This window comes from Myodes glareolus, chromosome 4, assembly GCF_982192425.1.
Source record: "Myodes glareolus chromosome 4, mMyoGla1.1, whole genome shotgun sequence".
In the NCBI taxonomy this organism is placed as follows: domain Eukaryota; kingdom Metazoa; phylum Chordata; class Mammalia; order Rodentia; family Cricetidae; genus Myodes; species Myodes glareolus.
In genome coordinates, this window is record NC_142029.1 from 30,922,562 (window position 1) to 30,941,502 (window position 18,941).

General features: G+C 37.8%; 1 protein-coding gene across 16 annotated transcripts in view; it reads right to left on the reverse strand.

The window, feature by feature from the left end:
- Tcf12 (transcription factor 12) overlaps positions 1–18,941 on the reverse strand; it is a 249,401-nt gene that overhangs the window by 92,959 nt on the left and 137,501 nt on the right. For 9 of the 16 annotated variants that reach the window (XM_085689334.2, XM_087905365.1, XM_085689331.2 and 6 more), the window contains one exon: positions 5,230–5,301. The exons of the other annotated variants lie outside the window; for them this stretch is intronic. In XM_085689334.2, coding sequence (XP_085545460.1) covers positions 5,230–5,301 — 72 coding nt within the window. The remainder of the gene's footprint in view (positions 1–5,229; positions 5,302–18,941) is intronic. 16 annotated transcript variants of the gene reach the window in all.

Consider the following 18,941-nt stretch of genomic DNA (forward strand, 5'->3'; position numbering starts at 1 on the left):
ACCTCATATATTTAGTTAAAGAATTGGGAGACTATGTTAACACTGTAAACAGACACTACACCTGTGCAGACAGTAACGTAACACAGTATATTATCAACTTCATTGCTAAAATACTCACCAAGCCCTTTGTACCCTAAAAATTTCTCATCATCAACTATCAGTTATCAATAGACAAAACTGATACAATCATTTACAAAACATATTACAAGTCACAAATACAATTACTGGTCAATTAAAAACAAGCTTTGAAAGACTTCAAAGTGAACCAACAACCTAAACCGTATTTTACTTAGACTCAAATATACTAGTAAGAAATTAAAAAGCCAAGGTACAAAAGGAAACAATAGAACATGTGGATATTAACTTGAGTATCAACAAAGCCCTTTAGACTGTTAGTGATATGTAGAGAGGCTGACTTTGAGATAAAACTGACCTTGCAGATGGCTTAGCAGGTAAGGGTACTTACCATGCAAGTCTAATGACCTGAGTGTGATGCCCAGTACCCATGTAAGAGGGATGGAGATACCCAAGTCCACCATGTTGTCCTCTGACCTTGATATTTATATGTGTAATGGTGGCATGGGTGCATCCATCCCCACAATAATAACAAATAAAAATCCAAATATTATAACTTTTAAACCTCTGTCTATAAATATTTCTAAACTATCTTCCTTTTACAGATATATTCAGCTCAGAGAGGATGAAAATTAACAGGAGATGAAAGTATTACACATTATAAGATTCATTTAATACAATAAATGGCTTTTTATGAAAATATTTATTCAAATGAGATTTTGAAATATAAGTATGCTTTCATTTCATCTTTCACCATGTGGAACTAGCTATTTTTCCAAAGACTTAAAAGTTTGGAGCTGGGGGTTGGAGAGATGGCTTAAGGGTTAAGAGCACTCATTGCTCTTCCAGAGGACCTGGGATCAATTCCCAGCACCCACATTGCAGCTCACAACTGTCTGTAACTCCAGTCCCAGGAGAGTCAACACACATATGATATATAGACAGACATACATATAGGCAGAACATCTATTCACATAAAAATAAAAGGTTAATAAACTTGTCTTTAAAAAAAAGTTTGCAGCTGGATGTGGTAGTATATGCTCTAGCCCTATTCCTCAGGATGCAGACGTAGGTGGATCTCTGGGAGTAGAGTGATATTGCAAAATCTCTGGATAGAGGAGCCTGAGTCTGTACTGTAGTTGTTGCTGTGACAAATTCCTGACTTGAGAAACATCAGGGAGGAAAGATCATCTGGCCTCCAGTTTCTGTAAATGCAATGCAGTATGGCGGGGAAGGCAAAGAAGCTGGGGCTGCTCTTTGCAGCAGTGGATGTAGTGTAAGGCAGTGATTAGTGTCTTAGCTCCTGACAGATCCATAAACAGATGCCAGACTGGAATCTAGGGTGTTATCCTTCAAGGCTTTGCTACTGGCAGCTTCTATCTGCTAGGATAGCTCTATATCCCAAAGAGTCCACAGTCTCCCAAAACAATGTTACTATCTGAGCACCAAGAGGTGTAGAGGACACTATCCCTTGAAAATGGACAAGCTGGATTCCTCCAAACATTTATGAGATAGTGACTCTGAGAAACAGTGGATAATGAGATTCTTAATGCCAACTTACGGAAAATGCTACAATTCACTGAAAAATGAGAAACAGTACATTATGAGATTCTTAGTACTAACTTAAAGAAAATGATACAATTCACTGGAGGAGATGATAAGTCATGTAAGTACTGCTGTTTTCATTGGATACAGTTTATATTCCACATAACTTTTTTTTTAAAAAACATCACAAGTTAAATAAAGCCAGTCTGCACCCTGAATATAGCAATTATCCTTACTTTCAATTCACAAAAGTGGTTGGAAGCAGCTTTGCAGGGAGGCACTGTAGATGATTATGAACCATGTGGCCAGCCTTGAAATGAACTATGAGTGGTGTGAGAGGAGACAGGGGCACCTAGAGCTGCAGACTCCACTCCCACTAGAATATGAAGATGAAACACCGAAGGCACTTTGGGGTAGGTATTTTGAGAACAATATAGCCCTTCGGGTAAGTACTAACAAATGTAGTCTTGCAAATTTAAGCTGTACTCTGCCCAACACATAGTTCTAGAATCTTCAAGCTGATTTTCATTTAGATATTGATTAATGTTATCTAACCCTGTAAGAACAAGTGTTCTTAATGATAAAAGGAAAACATAGTGACTACGACAAGCCAATCAAACACCTAAGTAAAATGCAAGACTAGAGCTATACAGGGAGAATCCAGCAGGTCCCGGGGATTCAGACATTCCCATCTCTTATTGTATGGAAAGAGCTAAGCTTGTTTTTTGTTTGTTTGTTTTTTAGAGAAAGTAATCAGGTGACTTCATCAACACTTAAGAAAAACAAGGTGATAAAAGAACCTAAGCTTGTTGTTTGTTTTGTTTGTTTTTTAGAGAAAGTAATCAGGTGACTTCATCAACACTTAAGAAAAACAAGGTGATAAAAGAACATTTGACTTGAGAGGCTACCTAATCCAAAGGTCTCAGCAAAAGGAGCCAATGGTGATTTTCTGTTCACTATCTTCCAGATCATAAGAACACTGTTAAAGTCAAAAGATAGCAAGCAAAGAATCTGAAATCCAGATCAAAATTTGAGAATCTCCGCCTATAAAGGAGACATGACTGGAGTGTAGTGTCTGTGCTTTAAAACTTACAGAGCTATCATATAACAAGGAACCAGAAGTAGGGCTAGTTTCCTTGAAGATAACCAGCAATAAAGGATTGTGTGTGTGTGTGTGTGTGTGTGTAGACAGAAAGACTGTGCTTTTGTTTCCCAGTAGCCCAGATCCAAATAATTACACAGAAATTATGTTAATTACAACACTGTTTGGCCAATGAATCAGGCGTATTCTTAGCTAGCACTTACATTTTAAATTAACACATTTTTATTAATCTGTGTATGGCCACAAGGCCGTGGTTTACCAGTAATGTTCTAGCATCTTTCTCCTTTGGCAGCTACATGGTGTCTGTCTAACTTTACTTTCTGTCTCCCTGCATTCAGTTTAGTTTATCTGCCTAGCTACAGTCTACCCTGCCATAGGCCAAAGCAGTTTCTTTATTAATCAATGGTAATAAAAATATTCACAGCATACAGAGGGGAATCACACACAAGGAAGAAAGCACTGAAAAAAAATTTCCAATGGTAAAATAAGGCAACCTGTCCAGAAAACTGTATAAGGTTTTAGGTGAGCTTATTAACAAGAAGCAAAGGGGAAGCATTTTTACTTTGTTATGCATACAGTTTAAGAAATCTCTACCTATCCATTGCTATAAATCTTTACAGAAAGCTTTACTGTTTTATTTCTCACACCAAAACCAGAATTTGGCTTTTATGTGTTTGGTTGAGGATGCTGACACATCTTTTTTTGTAGAGAAAATTACCTGACTTTAGCAGTTTGTGAAAAATATGATAGTTCATATTTTTAAAATGCTGTAACTCAGCTGGGACGTTGTGAATATGGTGGCTGACGCTTTTAATCCCAGCACTCTGGAGGCTAGGTAAGTGCTCTATCACTGAGTCACACACCCAGTATGAGACTTGAGAAATCTGATTATTAAATTTATCTCTTAACTCTTGCTTCTCTTTTATTAAGTGAACTAAGATAAAAGTCATTTACTATCAACGACTTCACTCATTCAGCTAGGATAATCAACTCAGTAACACATACTTCACATAGGCATGCTCAGTTGAATTGACATTTATAAAGTATCTGGAAATTCTTGTCTGAAAGAACCTAAAGCCAATGCTATCTACCATCAAAACTTCATTTGGGTAGTAACTTTCTCAAATTTACACAGAAAATGGTTTTAATCAAACAGTTTCTTTTAAAAAAAACTGAGTAGGGTTTTCAAACAAATGTCTACATATTTTCTTCACAACAGTTTGTTTCAAGTATTACTGGTGAGTATTTGTGCCAGGCACACCATCGACTATACTTAAGATACTTAAATACCTAGTGCCAACAGCACAGCTGCCGAACTCTGTGCCCTCCTGTTTGTTCACTCCGTGTCAAATTACACAGCTAGTAAAGAGGAAGCCCACAGCAAAGCAAATGGTTAAGTCAAATGAGTTCAGATAAAAAACGAGGATCCCTACAAAGGCCAGTGATTAACAAAGACCCAGGTGTAGTTACTGTTTTAACCAGTTCATACCAACTTGCTGTTAAAGGCAGAGCAACAAACAGCTTCTTAGCCAGAGTTCAGCAGAACTGCCAAGGCAGAATAATTTGAAAGTTCCTTAAATATGGCTTCTTGTGACATTTAACCCCAAGATCAAGTCATCCAGGATTCTCTGGTTCTATTATTCGTGCTCTCTTTTCCCCCATCATATTCATGAATTCAGTATAATCAAACAGTTAAGGAGGAGCAAATTTATACAGAACAATCTGTCTTTAGTCACACACAGAAAGGTGAGGTGAATAGACAATAAGAAATTAGCACTGAGACAAACTAGCAATTTTTGTTATTGACAAAATTGTGGGCTATCTTATGTTCCAATGTCTCGTACAAAACAGATAATAAGGTGCTCATTATATGTGGAGCAGAACTTAAACTTCATTTCTCTAAAATGTTTTACTGAATAACTGCATTTTCTGCTTACCCTCACTCCTCACTCTACCATGGAACTATCACCCCAACTCAGTAACTATAATCCTTAAGCTTTCTTTAAAAACACTCCAGTCAATTATGCACTGCTAATGTTGCACTGTCACTGTGTGCTTTCTGACTTGATGTCTCTATACTTGTTCAACCACATGTCTAATTTACTTTAGAAAAGACAGTTTCATCTTTATAGCAATCCAACAGATTAGAGGATTAAGATTGTCTTTTGGCTACATTTCAGGAGAAAATGTCATAAATGTGTAATCTGTTAAAATAATAAAATAACATTTGTATCTTAAAGTATTTAAAAATTAGTGGCTTCCAAGTGATTAAGTAAATCAAAGTTACCCAGCATCTTACCCATATCCACAAGAAAAGAAATAAATACAGGGCTGGAGAGAGGGCTAGGCTCATAACCCACAATTCAAGAAAGTAATTCAAAATAAACTAACACTTCATCAACAAATAACCTAGTTGGAGGCTGAAAACAGCAAATTCTAAAATGTATCTACTTTTGGCACTGCGTTTCCTTTCTGGCATTAGCATATCTTGGTAGCCACACACTTACCTAACCCCTTGTCACAGACTGACTTTGTTCCTACCAAGTCATTACCAATAATCTTCTCAGAAACGTCTTGTACTATAAAAATGAGCAGAATATTAAGTCAGTATTGTTTGTTCAATAATACTCTCAAATTTTCTGTATTCTGGAGCTTTAATTAGGCAAGGTCAGTGTGGAAGTCTGATTTTTATGGCACCCTAGAGCCAGAAGGCAGATGCCACTTGTTCAGGGAACACTAGTCTTGAATTCTAGACTTGTGTGCCAGTATTCCAAGGCTTTAAACTAAATTATATAGTCACATGGGAACAAAACAGCATAAAGAATTATGTTGTAAAATAGTGGCCAATAAATGACTGCTAATCAGCAAATTCTCTTGACAGTGAGAACTGAAGACGACGACAAAGAACTCAACAGAACTGTTACCATAGTCATCATTACTGGTCAGAGTGAGAGCAAAACCTCTGCTGCACTAGCTGTGGTGCCACGATCAAGTTACTAAACCTCTCTAGCCCTCAGTTTCTCGTCCTGCTTAATACAGAAAACTTGAACTACAATGGTTTCTCTATTTAATTGCACCTAAAATTAATAACCGTATCAACTATGAGTCAGGCACTCTCCTTGTTCTGAGATGTAAACTTAGGTACAGCATGCAGTAGAAGGGAAGAACAAGCTATAAAGAAACGAAGGGACTTGGATAATAAGCAGTTACAAAAATGGAGCATGTAAGCAGAGCATCAAGTGCCTATTCGACATATCCTATGGTATCTGCAAATAAGGCTAACTCTGTGTCAATATAGCCCAAATCACGAGGCCTGGAGAGATCGCTCAGCAGGTAGGTAAGAGCACACTGGCTGAGCTTGCAGAGGATCTGAGTTCAGTTTACCGTGCACACATGGCAATGCATACCTTCCGATAACTCCAGTTAACTAAAAAAATTAACTAAAACCACCAAGGCTTCACTGTACTCATGAGGAAAAGGTCTCCATGTTCATGTATTTTCTCACTTGGGTTTAACACCCTCTGTCTATTTAATGTATCCTCTACCAATACAATGCACTTTGAATATAATAGAAAAACAGATACAGAACCATCCAAAGCAGACAATCCCATTCTTTTGAAACAGATGGTGAAAGCCCAGAATTAAATCCCTTTTATGGTCTGCTCAACATTAATTAGAGGTGCTGCTACAAGACAAGTACTCTGAGGATAACTTATGCCACATACTATTTTCACGAAGTATTACAACTTACTGTCATACTAACTGTGCAAACTAAAAATGAGTAAAAACTAGTTTCAATTTCTCAATGGATCAAAATTCAAAGCTCAAGACATTTGGCAAAATAAAAGTTTAAATACTAATCAAATGGCTAAATAAAAGAGTGTGGTAAAGAGTTGGAAAGGCTGATTGATGGTTTAGTGTCTCCTTCTGGTGTGTGACACAAAGAGAGAGAGAGACAGAGAGAGAGACAGAGAGACAGAGACACCACAGAGATATAAAAGGTGTGGTGGTAGCTGGTGGTACCTTTAATTCCAGCACTCTGGAGGCAGAGCCAAAGGCAGGTATAGGTATCTCTGAGTTTGAGGCCAGCCTTGTCTACAAAGTTAGTTCCAGGATAGCCAGGGCTAACACACACAAACTAACTCCAAACACAAAACAAAACAAAAAGATGTAGTGGTACCTGCATGTAATTCCAGCACTGGACAAGTAGACGTAAGAGGATCATGCATTTCAGGCCTGGCTGGGCAAAATATAAAAAAGGTGAAGAAAAAGCCATATAAATGGCTACTCAAGTGAAAACGGTATATCTGAGTGTATTATTTTTCGAAGGACAGGAAGGAAGGCAGAAAGAGAAAGAAAAGAAACTGATAATGAGACACACAATGCTCAGAAGGGACACTGGATGTAGACCAGCTTCATTTTAAATTGAAACTCTGTAGCAGATTATTTGTAGGATGGAACCTCTCTATTCCTCAGCTGCTGCAACTGTGAACTAGGAATAAAGACAGTTTCCTCACTGTTTTTGCAAGGATAAAATGCACTGACATATAAAATGCTTAGAACAGTGGTTAAAAAAAAAGGTACTCAAATATCACTATTTTTCTTTCTGACATGGTTTTATGTAGACTAGGATGACCTTAAACTTTGGATCCTCTGGTCCCAAGTTCCTGAATGCTTGATCATAAGTGAGCATTGCCATGACACATGTATATGGTGTTTGAAATCAAATCTAGAGCCTGACGTATGCAGGTTAGATGAGTGAACACACCATATCAATGGGGCTACTATATACCAAATCCCTTAATTACTTTTCAACGAAATCACTGACTAGAAAAAAAAGGAATAGTACCATAAATATTAGTACCTGAGAAAAAGGCAATTATAGGAAAAAAATAAATTGTATGAAAAGAATTTAAAGAGAATTTCTGGGTACTTCTATCCAAAAGTTTTAAGATTTTGTTTTGTTTTGTTTTGACAGGGTCTCACTACGTAGCTTGGCTGGTCTGGAACTAGCTCTGTATATTGGGCTGGCCTTGAGCACGTAAGAGATCTACCTACCTCTGCCTCTGAAATGCTGGGACTAAAGCAGTGTACCACCACAGCTGGCAAATGTGGTGATTCATGATGCCTTTCATTTCACCAAAATTCATTAAAACCTAAAAGACTTTGAATTCCTTAGCACTAACAAACAGGTACGTGCATGCCCTGTAGTAGTTTGAAAGCAACTCGCCCCCACAATCTCATCAGGAGTGGCACTATTAGGAAGTGTGGCTTTGTTGGAGTGGATAAGAACTTGTTGGAAGTATATCACTGTGGGGGGGCGGGCTTTGAGGTTTCCTATGCTCAGGATACTATCAGTGTCTCAGTCAACTTCCTGTTGCATCAAGACGTAGGACTCTCAGCTACTTATTCAGCACCATGTCAGCCTGAAGCTGCCATGTCCCACAATGATGATAATGGACCGAACTGCTGAAACTATAAGCTTGGCATATAAATGTTCTCTTTTTTAAGAGTTACTAGGGTATGGTGTACCCCCACAGCAATAAAAACCCTAAGACCCAATCTGTCACACAGCACCATTTTGTGTATATATAACCACAAGTAGCTTTAGTTCAGAAACTAGAATAAGTAGAAAGATTAAAAGAAAAGTACACAATGTGGCAGAATTATCTGAAAAGAAGAGGAGGCATAAAAGACAGTACAAAAAGCAGTTTTAATAGAGTTTCAGATTTTTGCAATGTAAGGCAACAAAGTAGGTAGACTTGAATGTAAACTTTCTTAGTCTCCTTTTTCCAAATAAGCAGAAAAAAATGTTTCAGGAGATCACCTGGGACTTTTGTTCCAAATAATTTCAGTATAGTTTGACTGTTGTCTATAGTTTATAGGAAAAGATGTGCAGAGCACCCTCATCTGGTACAAAGGAGGGCTGATGTTAGTGAGCAGTGTATAGAGAGATGCTATATTAACTTTGTTTTCATCTTAGGGAAGAAGTTATTCTTACAATGTGTGTATGAAGCAGAGAAAAAAGAATGAACAAACTCCTCCCAATTTTTGTTTTCAACCTGAGTATTATTTAGGTAACTTACAATTAATGTTGTGTTACTGATCAGGGTAATAGAAGTCTACCATTTTAAGATCTTTTTATTTTGTCTCTTCCACCTGGGTTTTTGTTTGTTTGAGTTTGAGAAAGGGTCTCACTTTATAACCCAAGCTGGCTGTGAACTTACTACTTAACAGTCCAGACTCACTTCAAACTAATGGCAATTGTGCTGGTTTGAAGCCCTGAGCTCTGAGATTGTAGGTACAAGCCTCCACATAACAATCACTATCCTGTAGCTGTTCCTTGTCAACTCTCATTTTTCTTTGTGTTAATTCTCACCAGCCTACATTCAGGTTTATATTGCTGTAGCAACTGTATTAACTACTAATGATCCTGACAGAATTATTCAATTTTGATATCATGCTCCTTGTTTCCAGCTGATTCTTCATTATTTCTGTCTGCTAAAAAAACTCACTTATAAATGCATGGTGTGTATCTTTGCCACTAGATATTCAGTTACATTTAAAACTGTCTACTAGTTTTAATTTCAGAGTTGCCAAGAGTCTTGTTCTACTGTCTTGCCTCCTGACAATGTTTGTTTCTTAATTCATGTATTTGGCTTATAATTTTGATTAAATTCAAGATATTGTGTGTAGAAAAGAAAGCCCAGTCCAAGAAATGGGCATGCCTCTTCCTATACAAGGCATTAAATGTAGGCAGTGAGCTCTCCTTCCATTCTCTTGTACTGCCCAAGTCACACTCTGTTCTTTCTTTATACTTTTTAGGCTTCTGCTGGGGTACATCTCTCCTGTTTTCGTTCAGGCTCAACTACCTATACATCCTTGTGTTAGTTACTTGTCCTGTTGTTGTGGCTAAATACCTGACAAGACAAAAACTTCAGAGATAACCAGCATATAGCTTTAAATCCCATAACTTGGGATGCAGGCGCAGAGGGATGCCTGTGAGTTTGAGGTCAGCCTGATCTATGAGTTCCAGGACACCCTAGGCTACAGAGAGACTCTGTCTAAAAGAACAACAACAACAACAACAAAAAACCTTAAGAGAAGAAGGGTTTAATTTTGTTCACAGTTTAAGGATACAGCTCATTGCAGTGGAAAAGCCCTGGTGGCAAGAGTTCAAGGCAGCTAGTTACATCACATTCTCAGTCAGGAAGCAGACAAATACTTTTTTCCTTTTTATATAATCCAGGACTCAAGCTGAGAAAATGGTGCTACCTACGTTTAATGTGGATCTTTCTTTCCATTGATAGAACCTAATCAACATAATCCCTTCCTCTCAGGAATGCTTAGAGACTAAGTAATCTCAAAAATGTATTCTGGAGGTTTGTCTGCTAGAAAGTCTAGACCCTATCTATAAAAGTTGATAATCAGCACTAAACATTACAGTCCTGTAAAACCCTGCTTCTGGGCATTTCCCTTCCCTCTCTCTTCCTTCTATAGAAGCCAAGCCTTGTTTGCAACTGAACTGACTCTGGGTTTAATGAGAGGAATAAGACCTATATTTGGTAGCCAGTTAGGTCTAAGACAAATTTCCTGTCTTCCTTAAACACTTGCCTCATGGTCAAGATTCTTTCAAATCTTTTGCAATGAGTTCCAGGGAAGTTGATCTCTGTTCAATCTTATCTTTCCTATGAGATTCAATAGGAGGCTTGAGAACAAAGCCTTGACAGTAACAATGAAGCCACCCCTTTATTTTATTTCCTTATTTATTTGTTTGTTTTATTTCCTTAGTAAAGGCAACTGTTGTTGCTAAGATTCCCCTCCCTCTTTCCAACCAGCATAATATTAGCTCATACCTGACACTTTGGAGAGCTTCAAAATTGCTGCCACTTTACCTACTTGGGTTTTTGGAAGTGGTGTGATGCTTGTTCTTTCTAGGCTGTCACTGTTAAGATAGTTTGTGTATCATGTCCATGTGCCCTTGGGTTCTTGGGTGTGCTTGTGTGTGTTTTGAGACATAGTTTTACTTTGTAACCTAAACTGGCCTCAAACTTGTAGCAATTTTGTCTCAGTTTCCTGAATATTGAGATGGTAAATAGGCATTTGTTACCAAATTTATCTTCTCCTTGGTGTTTAAGTCATATGACTACAACTCAGATCTCTGATCCGTTACAAAAGCTTATGTTGCTTCAAGTAACAGGTAGTCAATCTCACACTCCACATTTCACTCCAGGAAATATACTTACTTAAAATTCCAGGAGCTTTCTCTCCTTCTGTAATTTCATTTTACTCTACATTATATTCTCCCATCTCTCGTACACACCTGAGCTTGTAAGCATATTTCTAACAGATACTTCAATATCCCTCTTTGCTGATCCCATATCCCCATAATTTCTGGGTTTAGTATTTTTACTGATGAATGTTTCTCCAAGTTTCTGCTGCTAGGAAATTTTCTTGCTCCATTTCATGCCCTAGTGGTGAATAAGTCAAAGACATATCTTAGAAAATCTGTATTTTGGGGGGGATGCTAGGTTTTGTTGTATTCATTTAAAAATGCCAAGGCATTGCTCTGGCAATAGTCAAGCAACTGGAATTAGTTTAGTCCTTCCCAGATTTGCCTTTAAGTCTGTAGCAGTACATCCAAAACACGAATTTACTCCTTCTAAGGGCTCTAAAAACACCTGCTAAATATGAGCCTTTTCTACTTTGGTTGTATGGAAATTTTTTTTTTAATTTTTTAATATTTATTTATTATGTATACAATATTCTGTCTGTGTGTATGTCTGCAGGCCAGAAGATGACAGCAGACCTCATTACAGACGGTTGTGAGCCACCATGTGGTTGCCGGGAATTGAACTCAGGACCTTTGGAAGAGCAGGCAATGCTCTTATCCACTGAGCCATCTCTCCAGCCCTGGAAAAATCGTTTTTAGCGTCATCTGAGTTGTAGGAATTACTCAGCCTATTCCTTCTGGGGAATCTTTCTCTGGTCTCAAGTTAAACTGCCTCCCATGCACACATAGATCAGTACTCAGGAAACAATGTGAATATTGAGTTGCCTCCTCTGTCTTTTCTCTCCCTTCCTCACCTGCAGTCTTTCAAATCCTAGCTACCTGTTTTCCCTGAATTCTGTTCTTCAACTCTTTACTTCAGGGAAGACTGTCAAGTTATGTTCGACTATTTCCTCTTCGACCTAGTGCTGCTTGAAATCTTGGTAGTGTGTTAGGGCAGCTGTAGCACTCCATCTGGTTTTGTTTCCCTCCTCTGAAAGACTGCCAACTGCTCGTCACTCAAGACTCTAGGACTGTTATAAAATTCCTGTACTGTTTCTTTCTCTTTACAATTGTTCCACAGAAAGCCCAAAGCAGAGTATGGCAGAGAAGATGGAAGCAGTTTTCCTCTGGACTTTCTTTAGTGAACCCATTTGAACAGATGAATTATCTAGAATATGGTAAAATTTGAATCTTGTAGATCACCCTCTGATAAAGAAAACACTAGAAAATAACCTAAAATGCCATGTCCAAAATTTGTTAACACGATTACATTTTGAAATGACCTGAATAAAAAGAATCCTATTCATCTATATTTTATCATAATTCATAGTGGATGCCAAAACACACAAGCAAACAAACCCTCTTGAAAAATCTAAAATTGTATTTAGCCACTTCTGTTTACAAGGTGGTAGAGAGTGCCTTGTTTCTAACATGGAACACTTTATAAAGCACCTTAAATTTATTAGTGAGATGACACATTTGAGACAGCAACAAACTGTGAACCATGTAGTTATTTATCAAAGGTTACAAAGCTGGAGACAGTTCAGCTCTCTCCCATCATTTCACTCACAGAATATAACATCCAGTTCTTAGTTCTCTGCCATCAACTGTTGACTAGTTAACTTCAATGTCATATGGTTGTGTAAGTTTTAAAATTCTTGGCATAAGTATTTGTAAAAACTATTATTAAGTTATACTATTTAGAAGTCATTATTTCTTAGAACATCTGTCTCCTTATTAAATCAGAGTGTCCAAGGAGATGTTCCCAGCTAGGTAGATCCTTGAGCAGCAGAGGAGAGGGTGCCTGAACTGGCCTTATCCCATAGCCACACTGATGAATGAATATCTTGCATATCACCATAGAACCTTCATCTGGCGATGGATGGAGATAGAGACAGAGACCCACACTGGAGCACTGGACTGAGCTCCCAAGGTCAGATGAAGAGCAGAAGGAGGGAGAACATGAGCAAGGAAGTAAGGACTGCAAGGGGTACGTCCACCCATGGAGACAATGGGACAGATCTAATGGGAGCTCACCAAGGCCAGCTGGACTGGAACTGAACAAGCTTGTGATCAAACCGGACTCTCTGAATGTGGCTGACAATGAGGGCTGACTGAGAAGCCAATGATAATGGCACTGGGTTTTGATTCTACTGCATGGACTGGCTTTTTTGGGAGCCTGGTCTGTTTGGATGCTCACCTTCCTAGACTTGGATAGAGGGGGGAGGGCCTTGGACTTCCCACAGGGCAGGGCACCCTGACTTCTCTTAGGACTTGAGAGGGAGGGGGAGGGAAGGGAAATGGCAATAGGTGGAAATTTTTAATAAATAAATAAATTTAAAAAAGAATTACACTTGATTTTAAAATTTTAAATCAGACTATATATAATCAAAAAATGACTAATCTGTAAAATATTTTTAAAAAACAACACTAAAACTGATATTTAAGGTGTTGCAGAGCTGGCTCGGTGGATAAGAGTACATACTGCTCTTGTAGAGAACCTGAGTTCAATTCCCAGCACTCATATTGAATGGCTTACAACTGCCTAACTCCAGCTCCAGAAGGGTCTGAGGCTGCTGGACTCTAAAAACATCTGAACTCATATTCAATTACCCCACACAACTACTTCACCCCACATAAACATATACATTAAAAAAACCCTCATATTTAAAAAATTAATTTTAGAGTCAGTGTGAACCAATATACTTGTGATCTCATCACTTATAGACTGAGGCCCCACTGGGAGCCTGAGACAGTCCTCTGTAGAAGAATGACTGGCCAGTGAACCCCAGGAACCTTTTGTCTTTACCTCCCCAGGATTGGAGTTACAAGCACTTGCCACTCAAGGCCCCAGGCCTATATTACAAGTACTTTTTCAACCGAACCACCTCTCCTGTCCTTCAATTTGAACATTTTTCTAGCTGTATTCTGTCATTCTTGTCCCTTCAGCATTTCAAATCCTACAAAAGCCCACTGGGCTCAATAGCCCTCTGGTACAAACTATTCTTTGGAAGAGCATTGTGGTGCCCTGTACAAACGACATTTCCTCTTAGAGGTGACCATTGATTCCCTTATGTAAAGCACTCTGATTTTTCTTTCTGTCATTTTTTTTAGCCCTGTAGAAAGACTCACCAGTAACTTTCAATAAACTATCATAAGATACTTATCCCCTTTCTTAATACAAGTCTGAGAATTCTTTTTAACTCATATTGCTACATCTTACCTACATCTTACTATCATTTACTAACATTTGCATTTTCTAAATCACATTTGTTTTAACTGAAATTAGAACTCCTGTGGACTACATAGAAAACGGCTCCATGATTATTACTTTCCAATCACAACTCTATAAAACTAAGTATAAGGACACAGTATACCTTTTTACCTCACCGTTAAATTTGTCCTTTCTATTTATTCCCAAACCAAACATAATTTCTAGTAGTATTTCTTCATTTTGGGTAAAGATTCTTAAAAAAATAAAATCAACTTTTAAATGACTTAGTATATTTGAGTGGGAGATTTTAACAGATAAGCAATATGAAGCTATGAAGTTAAAGTGTTGTTTGGGGATTATGAGCACTTGCTTCATAGTACATATGCTCAGAATTACCAACAGATCTTATTATCAGGAAGAAATGCCTAGATATAGGATTGAAATTACATTGGTTTTAAATAAATTCATGCTTTTCAACTTTCTAATAGAAAGTAATGAGCTTAGTGGAATTATCCTGTTAATTCTGATCAGAGACAACTGCTTTCTTCCATTCTTACTCAAACTTTTGGATCATACTCAGACAATATCTATTTTAGGAACTGCTCTGGAAGTCCCTATGTTTTATGCAAGGAGCTGCTATTTTCCCAGATGAATAGAATATCCATTCTACAGATCCAAGTTTCCATGACAATAAAAACAAAACAGTCATCAGGACCAACTTGGTATTTGATGGAAAATGCAGCTGCAGTTCAGAACAGTTCAGTCTTTATCCTGCTCCTCTATAGAAGCACAGGCACTCTATTTCCCCAGAGCAACCCAACTGCTTCGCCAGTAGTCCCTACCCAAACCCAAACAGCAACAGCTGAGCATGCTATCTCCACTCTTAAAAAAAAAATCACCTGCCTTTCCCAAATTCATGTATATAGAAAGGTTCAGCATTTTGCTATAGTCATGGTTGATTTTAAACTAAGAAAGCTTATAGTGGGGCTGAGTATTGTAGCTTTAGACAAACACTCAATATTTTAGCTTACATGATTATCAAGAAGATAAAATTTGGGAAAGAAGAACATTTACAGTGAGCAAAAAGCTAGGTAAAATTCATTCAGATTATGGGAGGACAGTGCCCCCTTGTGTCTTGGTACTTCTCCCTTAATTAAATTCTGTATTACTTAGAGCTCTAAACTTTTACTTAAAATTTTTTAAATATATACATTAAGAGAACTTGATACTCAGCAGTAACTCTAAGTAAAAATACCAGCTTATTAAATACATTATAAGTGCAGTAGCTTTAAGTATGTGGTTTTAAAAAGAGTTCTCTGTAATATTAATATCATACAATAAATCTACAGATTCAGTAGTGAATTTTATTTAAATTTCATTTAATAGTAACACACACTAACTAAGCTTTAAGAATGAAAAGGGAAACCTAAAACTACAGCTACACTCTCCTTTGGTACTGGTTTTTCTGTAACTGCGTCACACTATATACAGGTTTTCTTCACTGTAATACATGGGCAACAAAAAGCTCCACACTTTACTTTTAGGGAGAACAATTCATACCAAGTAGAGGAAATAAATGTAAGAAGTATTCATGATAACAAATAATTCTTTAAGTTACAAAGAGTTTTAGAAATTAACAGAAAGATATTCTCATGTTTCAACCTTATTCAAAATGTAACACTCATACTAAAGTTTGCGAAACTACAAGAATCCCAGGGCTATTTCAGAAGATTTGAATTAGAACTGTATTTTCTTAGATGTTTTGTGATCATTAAAGTCAGAGCTGTTATACAGAGAAACCCTGTCTCGAAAAAGCAAAATACAAACAAACAAAAACCAGAGAAGCAGTCCTCTGAACTCTGTGGCCTCATGGTGCACACCACACATCAGACAGGATGGAGCCAGAGAAGGGGTCTAAGCACATCAGTCACTACTGCTATTACCATCACACACACACCCCGTCTCGCACATGCTAGGTAAGTACCCTATACTGAGCTATATCCACAGACTTCTTTTTACTATTTTAAGAAAGGGCATTATTAACCTGCCCAGGCCAACTCACTCCACACTGCAGACAGTCCTTAAGCCTGTGGTTCTCCTGTCTCTGTTTCCCAAGCAGGTGGACTTAAAGAATACTCATAGCTTTGGGAAATATCTCTGAACTGCTCTCTTGTTACTATGTAAGCCCTACCCTATTCCGACTCTTTTTATTCTACCTCTGAAATAATCACTAAAATTCTGCCATTTTGATAATCAAGAAACTTTTTAAAACACAAAAAAAGAAGCCCACATAGATATGTACTTAGCACACATTCAAGTCATATTTAATATATACATTATTTCAACTGATACCACAGTTTCACTAAACTCATTTTGACAATAAAATTACTATGCCCAGTGTGGTGGCACACCCTTTTAATCCCACCACTAGGAAGCAGAGGCATGCAGATCTCTATGTGTTTAAGGCCAGCCTGATCTACTCAGCAAGTTCCAGAATATTCAGGACTCATAAAGAGAGCCTGTCTCAAAGGAAGAGGGGTAAAGAAAAGAAAAAAAAAAAACCGGAAAGGAAGTGACTAAGAATCATTTAGGTCACTAAATGACCCAGCTTCCCATGGGTTGTAGAGGCTGAGCAGATGACTAAGACTGGGGTACTGACTCCTTGCACCGTACCCCCATGTCCCACAGATCATTTCTGTAGTGGCACTCTTGGGAAACTGAGGCTAATTCATTGGAGAAACAACTGGAGAAAAAGCTAAGTACAGAGGGAACAAGCTGGGATACACTTAGGGCAGCATGGCCATAAGGGGCACTGAAAACTGCTTCCAGATACAGGACAGAAGGGGCTACAGACACTAGGACAGTGAGGTTCCAAAGACAAACTCCACTTATCGCTGACCGGGTGAGGCATAAGACAACAAATCCTTTCTTCTGAGTACTTTTTCTTTTGGCCCTGTATTGCAACACTCCTCCTGCTGGACTTAAATTCATATCTATTATGTGTCACATGTTAACCAGTACCGACTATTTACTACTTCTAACAGTGCAACTCACAGGGGCAAATGTACAAGCTTCCAATGACCAGCAAACTGCTTTAAGAACACACATGTTCACAAGCCAGTTCATATGTCCACATGAAGTGACAAACTTCCTTGTCAATCAGAGAAATATCAGTATGAAGAATGGGTGATACACTGTTAAAGCACTGAACAACAGACAGACTTTCAAATGGAAGAAGTGAGAGACTCAGAATGAAACAGACACAGGCTGAATGAAGTCCAACTCCATTGTGTGGTATCTCTCATTTCTAAACTTTGAATGTTGAAAAGTAAGGAACAGTCAAGCTTTGGTGATACTACAGAAATGTTCTTATTTTCTTTTAAATCATTTATATTTTGAAGTTTTATACCTAATATATAAAAGACAATTTTTAAAACACAAATAATATATCCCTTAAAGATATGCCACATTATCATTACAATACAAAGCAGACACCATAAGAGCATCTACAGTAAAGAGTTTCAGTTTCCTGTGTAATTGGTATCATTTGTTTACAGAATAAGCATATGGAGCAGTGAAGTAAACAATAATGCACAGAGCACACGCTAAAACCTCTTTTTTCTAATACATATAAAAAATAAAGTATAATTATGTCATTATCTGCAAATAAGCTCAGGAGCACCAATAATGCTGGCCAGAATCTGAGTGTATTGGAACCATATACCACCCACTTACCCCTGTAGTTTACACTTAGATGTTTATATACCCAAAAGACAACCCTTAGGGCATGTCTCATATCCCATACCTTCCTTTTCACCAACAACTGCCACTACCTCAGTTTAACTTGGTTCCAGCATGTAAGCTATCACAGTCTCTGACAGTAACTATCCATTCAGACAATTCCACGATTCTGAGAGTACCATCCACCACTATAGTCAACTGTTCAGACACTTAAGGACAACTTCCTAGAGCAATGAAAGTGGACTGGAATACAACATCAAAGCAGGTCATAAGAATTATATTTTACTGGGAAAGGATGTGCACATGTAACCCTAGCACTTGAGAAGTTGAGGCAGTGATTCACTATTTGAGATCAGCCTGGGTTATACAGTGAGATTCTGTCACAATCATTTTGTGCTGAAAGTATGAGTTCTTAAAATCCTTTTATCTGTTTAAATGCAAATTCTCTCAAAAAAAATCTCCATAGAAAACACCCTAATCTCTTCTCACAGACAGGATTCAGCATCACACCCAGATAAACATGGTCACTAAAAGAAAGTCATCTTCCCTAAGTGTCTTTTCTTCCCTCTAGAAGGTCAGCTCTAGTCATCCCTTTGAATTACTGGTCTCTGGATGCACACATGGTAGTAGTAAAGTTGTGTTTCTCTTGTTATCATGTCTTTAGCCAGGATCTAGTAGGAGAATCTAACATAGGTGAAGAGAACTTTTTTCCTTATACATAGACAAAAAACTGGTTTTTATTAAATTTGTTAATTATTTGATGATGTTTGTGTGTTATATACATATGTGTGTATGTGTATGGAGTCCCAAAGTTCATTCCAGGTATCTTCCCTTATCACCTTCCATCTTATTTTTTGAGATAAGGACACACACTGAAATCTGGAGGTCACAAAGCAGCTACATTGGCAAGCCAGTGAGCTGCAGAGATCCTCCTACCTCCAAGTACTAAAGTGACCTCCAGCACATACCACTACACGAAGATTTTTCTATTG